The sequence below is a fragment of the Rousettus aegyptiacus genome, unplaced genomic scaffold (assembly GCF_014176215.1).
Source record: "Rousettus aegyptiacus isolate mRouAeg1 unplaced genomic scaffold, mRouAeg1.p scaffold_m13_p_8, whole genome shotgun sequence".
Classification (NCBI taxonomy): Eukaryota; Metazoa; Chordata; class Mammalia; order Chiroptera; family Pteropodidae; genus Rousettus; species Rousettus aegyptiacus.
The window spans coordinates 103,085,652-103,098,531 of NW_023416311.1; the positions used below are offsets into that span (position 1 = coordinate 103,085,652).

The window sequence follows — 12,880 nt, forward strand, 5'->3', positions numbered from 1 at the left end:
CACCTTAGTGGTGGACTATACAAATGGTGCAGGCTACAGGCCACTCGGAAGGTAAATGGAGAGGATTTTTTCTTCCCCTTTTTTATTCAACCATGTGTAATATAACCTGTAAGAATAAAATCAGGTTCGTCCTCATCTACTGTACTGCTAAGGTCCCTTTGGGAATAAATTTCGGTATGTTTACTAGCCCTTCACAAATTCTATAGAAAATTGCCTATATTAACAGTATCAACACTTCCAGTGTTATAGTATAAATAATAAATGAATTTATCATTTCGGGTAATTATCACCTAATTTTATTCTCCCACAAAACCTGATACTTAACTGATTCAAGCATGAGCAATTTATACAGTGGCTACTGTTAAGTTCAGTTTTAAGTGTTTTATATTTGAGATTTGGTTCCTAATATCCAATTGAAAAAGACCCAAATTACCATCACGATCCAAGTGACAATTCCTCCTTTTCTTAAAGAATGGATCCTCGTGCCTGGCTGCTCCATCAAAGTCACTCCTTACACATTCTCCAACCCCTCTCCCATCTACAGGACATATGAAACCTAAACTGAGGGTTTGGGGAGGAAATCAAAGGATGGAGGTGGTATCACGTCTGTACATACCTATTCATCATAATGCAAAATGGTCCCCGGGTATATATACAGACTGCTAAATATTTCATAAGTTGAATAAGGGGTCTTTCCTTAGAGATCATAGTCTTTGCCCTCATGCAGAGAAAGCAGGGAAGCCTGGAGGTTAAAGGTGACTTCAAAGCCATACAAGAGGGGCAAAACCTGGACGGGAATCTGGTCACCATGAAGGCCAGCTCCATGCTTAACTTTCACACTGCTGCTGTCTCATGGCCTGCTCTGTCCCCAATATGATAAAGGGATACAACGAAATGATCACCAGTGGTTTCACAACTCACGTGTTTCTGTAAGATCTTGTAATTCTTCGCAACCTTCAAGATCAAACCTACCCATTGTCTTTTAACATGTTTTATTCAAAATATTTGTTCATTTTAAGTATATTTATTAACCCACGTTTCCATAGGGTGCATATCCATAGGCATAGTAAGTTTTCGGTTTAGCTTTTTAAGATCGACACTGACTAATTCTCTAAATAGACAATGTCCACAAAAATTTGAGGATACTGCCTTCCACTTCTATCCAAGTGAAGGTGGGAAAATGCTGGATATAACACAGATGATCTCAGCCCTCTGCTGAGATCCTCGCGGAAGAAGAAATGAGGGCAAAAGAAAACCAAGTCACAATCGCTTCTTTTTAATTGTTTAACTTTATTACTGTTGCACCATTTATACAATTACATATAATTTCAATGCATCCATTGTACATTTTTTTGTTTTTTTTTTTTTTATTATTTACTTTATTTTTCCATTTTCCAATGAGTGGTGTGTTGGTGTCTGTGACACAGAATGGAAGAGAAACTGTAACTGCAGTGAACGCAGACTTTTTTTTTTTTTTTTTCATTTCCACTGACCAATAAACAGAACTACAGGTGCACCCAACCACAGACATGCATTAACTCGTCATGAGAAATCTAGGGAGGCTAAGTCGGATGAGAGAATGTTTGTTACTCCCAAAAATACCTGGGGTGGAAGAATGGACTATTGGCATCGGATACACGTGGACAGGCTAAGTGGGCTGTCTGAAAGTTGGCATTCATCCACAACATTAAAAAAATATTAAAATAAGAAAGGCTGCAAATGAAAAAGAAAAAACACAGAAAATACTGCTTTCATAAAGATCTGATCGCCTTGGAACAGGCCCTGTGGGCAGAGTCGGACCCATCACTCACTCCCAGCTCCCCCGGCAGAAGACAAGATGTCGGTTCTTAGTTGGCGGAGTGCATGTTAACAGCAGTTCAGGTACAAAAGATGTACTGTACTTTCAGACATTGATCTTTAAAATCCAGGACTGATTGGTAGAGTTGACCGAAGGTATATTAGATATTTCCCCACAAAAATACTATTTGGATTCTCCCCACCCCCTCCCTCCCTCGATGGGACATCCTTTTTTGTTTGTTTGTTTTCCTTGGGCAATACATATCATTACTTCCAATTTGAAACAAGTTAGTACAGGAGAGAGAGACAGAGAGAGAGAGAGAGAGAGACAAAGAGAGAGAGAGAGAAACAGGTTGTTTTTAAGCTGTACTCTTACTCTTCGTTTCCATAGGCTGTCCTTGTTACTCTTTCACTGCTACGGTTTGATCGGAATTGGCTGCCGAGGCCTCGGCAGGTTTAACGTCGTCTGCTGGGGCTGCGGGGGCCTGGGCCTTGGGCGTGGAACTGGGTGCTTCCGTGGCTGCTGGGGTCTCCTTGGACGATGGGGCAGCCTCAGTGCTGCTGGGTTTTGAGTCTGAAGCCGGGGCCCCGTCACTTTTCGTTTCCTGCGCCGCAGGAGCTGCGGGGGCCTCAGTCTTTGTGGGTTCCCCGCTCTCCTTGCCCTTGTCATCCACCTTGGAGGCCGCGGCCGGTTCCGCAGGGGCCTCGGCCTCGGAGGCCTTGGGCGCGTCGCCTGCGGCCGGGCCCGAGGCGGCGGCCTGCTCCTGCTCCGCATCCTTCGCATCCTTCGGGGGCTCGGCCTTGCCCTCGGCCGTGCCCTCCATCTGCTCCGGCTCTGCCTTCGGGGCGTCGGCCTTGGCTGCGTCTGTGCCTTTCTCGCCTTCCTTGTCTTCGGGCTTGTTGGCGGCGTCCTGGGCATCCTTCTCCGCCTTCTCCTCCTTGCCTTCCTTCACCTCGGTGGTCTCCGCAGACGCCTGGGTCTCATTCTCCTTCGGGGTTCCCTCCTCTTCCGTCCCTGCCCCTTCGGCCTTCTTGTCTTTGTCCTTGGCCTTCTCATCATTCACATTGTACCCCTTCTTCTTCTTGCTCAGTTTGCCTCCCATCGTGGAGTTCTGTAACGACACAAAACAACACGAAAAGGAGTTACGTGTGGCTCTAGAGGGAAGGTCTGTGTCCCCCGAAATTCAGAGGCGAAAAGCCTAACTCCCAATATGATAGTACTTGGGAGGTAATGGGGCTATGGAGGTGGGGTCCTCATGGAACCCCAAGAAGGGCCCTTACAGAAGAGACCTCACAGCAAGAAGACAGCCATCTACTATGGGGAAAGCAAGTCTCCTGCAGACACCGAATCTGCCCGCACCTTGACCCTGGGCTTCAGAACTATGAGAAATAAATGTCCATTGTTTGTAAGCCACTCTGTAAATGGTGATTTGTTACAGCAGCCGGAAGGAACGAAGAAGCTTGTCAAGTACGAAAACTAAAAGAGGCTCCACTTTACCAAGTACAGAGTTCGGAACACTCCTGGACTGCACACCTTCAGATGACTACATGGTAAATTTTCTACATGCATTTTGCCATAATTATAAATGCAACAGCGAACCCTAAAAAAAAGAGCTCAGTTATAGCGTGTCTAATCACAGCAAGTTGAGGAAATAAGCTGAGATCAAAGAATCAGTGATTAAAGACCATTGTAAAGAGCAGAGGAGCAATGTGTTTCTGATCTGTCTTCCCGTGTCCACCTCAAACACCAAATATTGAACATGTGTACAAAAAAGGCAGTCACAGCCATTTTTGATATATGGGATAGCTAGTAAAATACTTCAGCACAGATCGTGAATTTCAAGAAAATAATCTCAAACTATAAAGTCCTTTCGAAGTCCATTATTCATATATATATGTTCATGCAGGCACACATCCTCAAACACCGAAGTCGAGCAGGACTATCCCATCCCGTCATGAAGCAGGGCCAGTTAAACGAAAATCATCTCCCAAGAAATGAAAAGCATAGTGTTCCCAGTTACATCTAGTTTGTTACTTGTGCCAGACTTGCATTCACTGCTTTTAAAGGTGTTTTGAGCTTAAAAGAAATAGTTCCAGAGCAGTATAAAAGTCTCCTTTATTATCAATTTCCTGAATAGAATTCAAACTAGATATACAACATCAGTGGTCATTAACAGCCTTTTTCACTCAAAGTCTCCAGCTTCCTGGAGGCTGACATTTTGATTGGGCATGAGAACCTGCCTTTGTATTTGAATCCTAAATTTTTCTCCTCTGGGACCAAAATATTAATCCAGAAAAATCATAAATTCAGTGCAAAACTGTTGCCAGGGCTTAAACAGGCACTGCATTTTTATGGCATCGTATAATACTGGGAACCCACCGAAATGTTGCTCTTTAAAATCAGTTGCTTTTGCTTGATGAAACATGGAAAAAATAACATTCCAATATCCTCTTTAGTCCTGACAAATAAACAAAGTCCAATAGAGAGAGAGAGAGAGCCTTGCCTTGGGCCTAAGCAAAGGTTATGAAGTACAGGTGAGACCATTTGATTAGGTTCCAGATGAGGGCCTATTCTTGACGAAAGTATAAAGTATTCTTTGACATATTTTAAATAATCCTGAAAATTTCATTCACCTTTTTTCAGTGCCACTTCAGTAAATTTTTTAAAAATAGGTATCTTTTCTTGAGTATACTTAAAAGCCAATGGTTCTTAAATGCCATCAAATTATATATCAACTGTTTTCTCTTTTTATGTTTATTTTTTTGTCAGAATACTAATACATAATTATCTTAAATCACTAAAAATATCAATCCTGATAGTCGATAATGTTATAATAGCTGTGTGTGGCATCACATGGCTACTAGACTTATCAGGGTGATCACTTTGTAAGTTATATAAATGTCTAATCACTATTTTGTATACCTGAAACTAATACAATATTGTATGTCGACTGTAACAGAAAAACAAAAAACTACTTTAAAAAAATAAAGTACTCCTTGACCAGCTGTCTTTTCATTTTAATATCATCTATTTAGAACAGAAAATTTGGTGTTTATTCATTACATTTCTTGACATCATAATTCATGACAGTGAAATAAGCCACATTTGTTCTATTTAAAAGTTGAGTGTTGGGTAGGAGAACACTGATCTGAAGAATTTTGACTGAAATCAAAACTTTCTCCCCACTCTATATGCTAATTTCCTGACTTTAATAGATGGAGGAGGGAGAAAAAGCAATAAACTGAAAGATGACAAAAATATTAGCTCCTATTCTCAAGAAAGACCTTTATTCTGTTATCAAAGAAAGAATTTCTCTTACGTATCTTTTTTTTTTTTTAAAGAGTGCCTTTTGGTCATAACCCATTTCAGACATCCAGCAGGCTCTATTTGACTTAATCTTTGGTTATTTCTCCCTAAGAAATGGGAGCAATCACAAATGGTAAAAATACAATTAAATATACTCTTCTCCTATAAGCAATCACAAAGGTAATAAACCAAAATACACGGTATATATCAAAATAACTTCTGTTCTTATGTCAAGACAGCTGAGAAACAGAAAACCTGACAGCTCTGCCTTTAGGATTGCCTCCCAATTCTGTAATAGAAACCCAAAAGCCAACTTGGAAATCACAGAATAGAAGACAACGTGCAAATGGAGTGTGCGTTGCAAACATAACATAGCTGTGCGCTTTTTAACAGGCACAGTATGAAATTCTATATAGCTATCCCCAAAGGAATGAAGTCATGTTGGTTTACAAACCTAAAATCTACGTTACTAAAATTGGTTTTCTGAAACACAGTTTCTACTCTTTGTTTTAAGAATAGATTCGTTTCTGGCAAGGAAATGAATGTACAGGATCAAGTTTTCTGTTAAGACAGTATCTCCATTTTTATTTGTTTTTCAAACAGAGTTAATACACACTCCTACCTTTTTGCTAGTTGTCTGTGTTAGTTAGAGTGAAGTATCAAAGAGAGGGTTAAAGGATCCACTAGAACCCTGGAAAACCAAGGCAGTTAGTTATTTCTCGAGACAATATAGGTGAACCTTGCCTATACCCAGAGGTAAAGTTAAAATTACAATTTAAGTTCTATTAACTGTTTGCTGGGTACCAGGCGGAATCCATTACTTACACACATTTCTAAATTATTTAATCTCTACCGTAAGGTCATAAGTATACCATCGATCACTCTCCTTTTACCCATAAGCAAATTTTAACTAGCTAAGTTCATGGAGCAGTATGACTGCAAGCAAAAGGCTCAGTACTCATCTCAGGAATGTCACCGCCCCGGGTCACAGGGTTGGTACAGATCCAGGGTGACTCCGAAACTCAAGATGTTGATGAGATAATGAAGATTTTCAGAACTTCAGGTACTCTATGTCCCTACACTTTTCATTGCTCCCTTTAACCAGTGGAGTTTTATATCATGATCCTTACAAAATGAGAGAGCAGGACAGGCGTATGTTTTAATTATTTCTCTCATTTCTATTACTTCTAACTTTGAAAGAAATCAGTTGGTATCGGAAGTTGGAAATTGGAATTTCGAAGTTAAAAAACAGCAGCTACCAAAATCAAAGCAAAACAAAACAAAACAAAAAAAAACAAAAAAACAAAACAAGCAACCAGTAATCCACCCCGGAAGTCACATAAACCTAAAGCCCAGTTACAACAGAAGAGCCGACTACCCATGTATCCATCCCTCCACATTTTGAACAATTCACTAGCCATTGAGTGGCCTGGAAAGAAAACTCAGACGGCATGCACTGAACTTGCTGTGCATAACCAACACCAAGCTAGGACATACCACCACTTTTACAGAGCTATTGAAATGCAGCACTTTAACAGATTTTATATGGAGTTTAAAAGTTGATAAAGAGCCCCGGGCCAGTAATAGGTTTTAAATGCCAACAGCTTCCCTTTGGGAACATCAGCATAAGATCATGGTGAATTTAAACACAGTAAGGTGAAGACATATTACCCTGACATAAAAGAGAGTGAGACCAAAAGAGAGGGAGAGAGAAAATTCTCGTTTTGAATAAGGCCTCCCTCCGCCCTCCCTACACTGCTCCTTCTGAAAAATCTATCTACCTCGCCACTGGGTAAAATCTCTTTCTACATTTTTAACATATGGAAAGTGAAGCCAAACATTCTATCTGGTAAGCTTCTCTAGCAGGACACCTTCAGAGGCGTCAACGAACGAAAGTATCCAGCAGTTTAGGAGTTCAACCCTGACCCCATTCTGCAAAGCTAAAGCAATTGTACTGTGAATGAGGAAGCCCATCGGAGTTGTCCCCCTGTTCTCTGGTGCTAAGAAGGGAGCCTGATCTGGCAGATGCCACTGCGGTGGTGGCTGGGGCGATAAGCTGAGTTGGTCCTCAGTAGCCATGACTCAGCCCCACAGTCTTCCACTTCAGCTGAGAAAATTGCCAGTGTTTTAAGACATAGGAAGGCACAGCCCTACATACCCAACTAGTGTCTATTTTAGCCAATATTTTAGCCATTAGGCAAGTGCCTGGAAAGATGGCTAAGCTAGCTAGAGACGAAGATGTGAGGCTTCCGGGAGCTGTGATTTACTGCTTCCTTTCTTTATTCCCTGAAAGGAAAGACGAACTTGTCTAGCTGGGTGTAGGTGAGGGGTCAAAGAGGAAATGTCGGCTCAGAAGGCGTTTGAGTAGGAGCAACACCTATAGCACTCTCGTCAGCCGCTCTAAGATTTCAGTCCCTCGAGGCAGGTCTAAGAAATAGCACATCGTCAAGCACCTGAGAAGAGGCCCTCTCCAGACCTGGGTCACAAATAGCTTTCAAGAACCCTTCTGCACCTTGGTAGCAAGCAATTAAATGTTATCTCAGCCCACACACTGAACTTTAGATGTTTCGATGTGCAGATGATCATCGCTTTTAATTGCTGAATCTTCGTTTCAGACAGTTTGTTGGTTATGTCGATTGCCCAAGTCTTTGGATGAAAAATGCAAGCCCAGGTCATAGCACTGTCCCTCTTCCGAAAATGCAACCTGGCATAATGACAGTTTCCAGGCATTCACTAGCCTAAAACCATGAGGGATTATGTGCACTGTATTCTTCCTACAAGTACTACATGCTCCATGACACGGCCCCATTCCATTTCTCATTAGCATAGTTTTACATTTTTGTTACTCTTTCCATGAACAATAAGAAGCTGCAACCATGGAAATCATTGGCATACATTAACTAGTATATAAAACAAGAAAATGACTTAGCTGTACAACCAGATTAATGAACCATTTCAACAAGACCAAGAGAACATACTTCTTAAGGATGATATCAAACAAATGACAGTGAGGAAGATGACTCCAAGTCCATAGCAAAACCCAACATGAATATTCAACAGTGTGCATCAGAGACTGGAGCTATTTCTGGTTCGATTGCTGCTTCGTGATGTGATCATGACAAGAAATGGTATTCTTTGGGTTTTGTTTCCATCTTATAATCAGAAGAAAATATATCTGCCTCACAAGGAGACAGAGAATGAATCACTGACAGTTAAATGTGTGGCTGCAGCATATTAACTATACCCTCGAACAAGCAATTGTCACTCTGCGAATTCAAGGCTGCAAAAGTTCAGTGGATTTGTACACAACGCAATCCATTACTGATTTTCTTAAGGCAACATATAAAGTTAGGACTGACTTGTGAGTTGGATCTTCAGACAAACTCATCACCAGACAAGCTGAGTGTATAATTACTCAGGCTAAAAGAATCCAAGTTATTGGCCAAACATGTTGAGATACAAAAAAGGGAAAAAACTTTTTGACCTTAAGGGAAAAACTTAGATTCTTTTCATAAGGAAACACAACAAATTCAAATATATATATATTTTCAATGAGAATAGAGGGGGGAAAATTAAAACATTTGGTTATGTCCAACAATTACTATTTACAACAAATGACTGGCTCTTTTCTTTTAAATGGTCAAAACCTTTATTCTAAAAGAGGAAAATGAAGTAAAATCCATGGAACCTGTGGTGTATTTTTGATATTCCTGCCAGGATGTACTCAAGTCACTGGTGATTCGCTGTCAGGTTTTATCAGTGCCTGATAATTTCCATTGTTAGACTTATTGTTCTCAGTGTCTGATTCAGTCAAAGCTTCTATTAAGCAACTGTAACATCACCAACATTTAAGGGATGAGAATGTCCTTAAGGGAGAGAAAACTACAGTAAGAATATCAACCATGTCTAGTTTTCTAAGGCATACCTATTAAATAGTAAAATTATATTTAAAAATTTTAAGACAATTTATTCCCTTGTCACGATAAAAACATTCAGTATTGTAAAAATGTACTGTAAAACGTGTAAGAAATATTTGGAAAAAAGTACACACACCCTCAAATTTCTAAAAACACAATTTCCCCAAAGAGGTTTCATTAAGATGACTTAGCCCTCAGAAGTTTCCTCAAAGTATCTCTGCGGATCTCTCATCGAAATTCCAACACACAAAGTGGCCTCAAGAACTTTAGATGTTCAGAAATTATTCTGGAAAAGTAGACTTGATTATAGTGGGGGGAAAAAACTTTTTTGAAGTGGGTACTAAGTGTAAGCCATGACAGAAGGCATAAGTAAGTAAAAACCCTAGTCTAGTCTAGCTAGAGGGATAAGACATACACAGAGAAAATTAAAATAAGAGTGTTAAATGTCATAAGAGAGTGAAAAACAATAGAGCTTTCACAGAAAAGAGGGCCTGTCATTGGATTTCAGAGATCGAGAGTACGTTTCATAGAGAAGGTGGGGTTTTAATGGTAGAAATACCTAAAGTACTTATATACATAGTACTTCCTCTGCCTAGGACTGTCTTACTATTTAGCCTTTAAATTTTTCACCCATTACCTGTCTCATCAAGCCTACAAGGAAGGAATTATTACTATCTTCACTTTTCCATGAGGAAACAAAGGTATGTTGGAGGTAAATAACTTAATCCAAGATTACACAACTAGTCGTCTGGAGATGTGGGGTGAACCAAGGCACCCTGGCTCACCTTAAGTGAGATCCTTTAACTGTTACGATAAAGTGCCTTGAAAGGCGGCGAAGCTGTCTACAGAAGAAGATGGGGAAGTGGAAAGTGTTTATGTCAACGCAAACAAACATGAAGTGTGTCCAGTCGAGATTCTAAGAAAATCCTACCCTACTTTAGGAGACAAGTTGAGGGCTTACCGACCTGCAGCGGGAGATGATAAAACATCAGTCTATGAAGGCGACCTAACTGAGAGTAGAGTTAGGCAGCAGAAAGCAGAAAACCAGCTCTTTAAAGAGTTAGAAAGGGGGTGGTAGGGGGTAAGTCTCAGAAATCAAAAGGAGAGAGAATTTTAGCAAGCAGCTTGAAGAAGTTATACGCTGCTGTCAAAACGTTAAGAAAGAACAGAAATTGTGCCATTCCATCTGGTGACGTGTTGCTGACCACCGACCTGGAGTGACTCAGGCGGGGGAAGGAGGGCACCTGCCTTCTCTGTGGAAGGGCGCCATCCCGGAAAGAGATCCACAAGGGTCGGCGTAAGAGTGTAGGCAAAGGGAAGGCAAAAGTCCAGGCACGAACTTGCAATTTTGTCAAGACTGCGTTTCATTTAATTGTGTATAAGAATTTGGAAGAACTGATATATATGAGAAGTAGGGATGAGACAAAAATAAAGAGAGAAACTAAAGTAAAAAGAAGAGGGAAAATAAATGATGGGGCAATGGTCTGGAAGATTCGAAGTATGTCAAAATTAAGCTTGGTAAGAAGGGACACTTGCTATACAGGTGTGGGGAGGGGGAGAAAGGAGAGAAGTAATTTCCGAATTCACTGGTTGTTCCCAGATGCGGCATCCCTGTCTTTCAAGAGAACGTGGTCAAATCTGAACTACTCCAGACCAAAGACTCAGTAAGATCTCGCCCTAGTAAATGTTAGATCCAGTGTCTCTGAAATAGTCCTCTATCTTTCAGTACTTCGAGTCTTTGTCTAGTCATTTATCTCCTCAATTTCTTTCATATTACGACACTCAGGATTTCTCAAGTGCTGGGAGGTAAAGGACAGACATTTCATAAACCGAAATGTTAGAGAATGAACATAGTGGCCCCTAAACCTGAAGAGGCCTCATTGTGAAAAAAATCTGACCTTGCAAAAGTCAAGCAACCAGGCTCATTGCATTATAAAAGAGTTTAGAGATAAGGGATGACCAGTTGGGATCTAGACACAAATTTTCAATGTAAACAGAAAAAGGGCCCAATTCTTAAAAACTTCTTTGCTCAACTTGTTTTTTCCTCATTATGTAATCTGATCTTTAGATAAGCCATTCATCTTTGGTGGTTTGTCTGTATCATTATTGCTTAACCCTCTTATATTCTGTTGTACGGTGTTGAAAATTGTAGCAGTAAAACAGATCTACCCTCATTTGAACATTGACCAAGAGTCTTTCTTCAGATTTAGTTAACATATATCTGATGATCCCGGGACAAAGATTCTGTTTTATTTTAGTTCGTGTACAATGGGTACTTGATAAATATCGCAGTCGCTACACACTGAAACATGTAACTTTCAAATTAGAAACCTGTAAGTTACATAAACTCAGCTTTCACCTAACAGTAGAAATAACTATGCTAAATGATAACTGAAATTTCCATTCCATTAAGTGAGACATGGCCAGTCGCAGTGACCACCTGTGATGGCAGATTCTATGGCACCAGGACCCATCGCACAGAGGCCAGAATGCAGAAATCAATGCAATCATTGACAAGACATTTTTCTTTGAAGTTAGTATGTCCGTGTCGTAGAAACGAACTTTTCAAAATGGTACCTCCTGATCGATGCTACAAGTTTTAACCATAAAACTGCAGTGATGCTGCTGCTCTAATACGGCAGGTAATAGTTAAGCACGTCTGACTATAAAGGTTGGCTGAATGCAGACTTTATGCAGGGCGGGAGGAGGGGGTTCCCTCCGTTTAAAATATCCTGTCACATGTAGCCCACGCTATCAGAAAACATGTATTATTCATTCTCGTCAATAGTCTAATATGCTTTTAGAGTCTGCTGTGCGTCCACATCATTATTTATTTGCACTTAACTGCAGTCCTTTCAAAAACCCCGGCTGTGGCATTTTAACATAGGACTGTGTATGAATCACCTGCTCTTTTAGTCAATAAGGCTAGTAAGCGAACCGCAACCAACTCGGAAATGCAAACTGCTGAGATCACTTCTGAACCATTCCTCTCTTCCACAGACCCAAGAAACTAATATGTCTTATCACCGAAACTAACTTAGAACTCTCAAGACAGAATTAAAATAAAGCGCAGGGATAAAGCCAATAGCAATTGAGATATCATTGCTGCTTATTAGTGGGCTAGACAGACCATTATGGGCTTGGAGCCATAACAGATTTGTGTGATGCAGCCCACCCGACAAAGACAAACTGGCGGCTAAGGAGTAGGGGGCAAGCCTTCCTATACCGGGAATGACTGCGATTTTATTTCCAGTAATTTCTATCTCCGATCAGAAAGGGCTACTTTCCACTTCTTTTATGACCACCTAATATCATCACATATTAACATTTTAATGTATTTTTTTGCACCAATAACAAGTAATATTTCCAGCCCTAAAGCTATTTCATATTGTAACCATTTTCAAGGAAAATCATGCTAAAATTATTTATACACAGCCTTGATTTTTAAACAAAAAAAAATGCGTTTTTCTTAGTGGGACGCTTAGCACAAATAGGGACTTAGTAAACGTTCTGAATTAAGAAAGAATGTATTTGAATAGTATGTGTTGCTGTATCAAGAGACTACTGCACGTTGAGTTTTAAATAACACGATGTAACATTTACTGTCACCTGTAATTCAGCTGCTCCTGACAAATCTAAATAGATCTCAAAATTTCTCAACCAAACACCCCACCCCACGCTGTCCACACTTACACTCCCCCTCCACGCTTTTGCCTTCTTCAAATCTGAGCATCCTGGCTGCTTATTGGGGCATTCGGCACTGAGGAAACAATGAAGGTTTGCGTCTCAGAACGCTGTGAGATTTCAGGTTATCCCTTCTTAACCTTAGAACTCTGAGAGAAGAAAAACTGTCTTTCAC

At 40.4% G+C, this 12,880-nt stretch overlaps 1 protein-coding gene across 2 annotated transcripts in view; it reads right to left on the bottom strand.

Moving 5' to 3' along the window:
• Window positions 1–1,270: 1,270 nt before the first annotated feature.
• The window catches only part of BASP1 (brain abundant membrane attached signal protein 1), a 70,855-nt gene continuing 59,245 nt past the window's right edge, over window positions 1,271–12,880 (bottom strand). For both annotated transcript variants that reach the window (XM_036225636.1, XM_016124291.2), the window contains exon 2: window positions 1,271–2,909. In XM_036225636.1, coding sequence (XP_036081529.1) covers window positions 2,199–2,900 — 702 coding nt within the window. In that variant the 5' untranslated portion in view covers window positions 2,901–2,909 and the 3' untranslated portion in view covers window positions 1,271–2,198. The remainder of the gene's footprint in view (window positions 2,910–12,880) is intronic.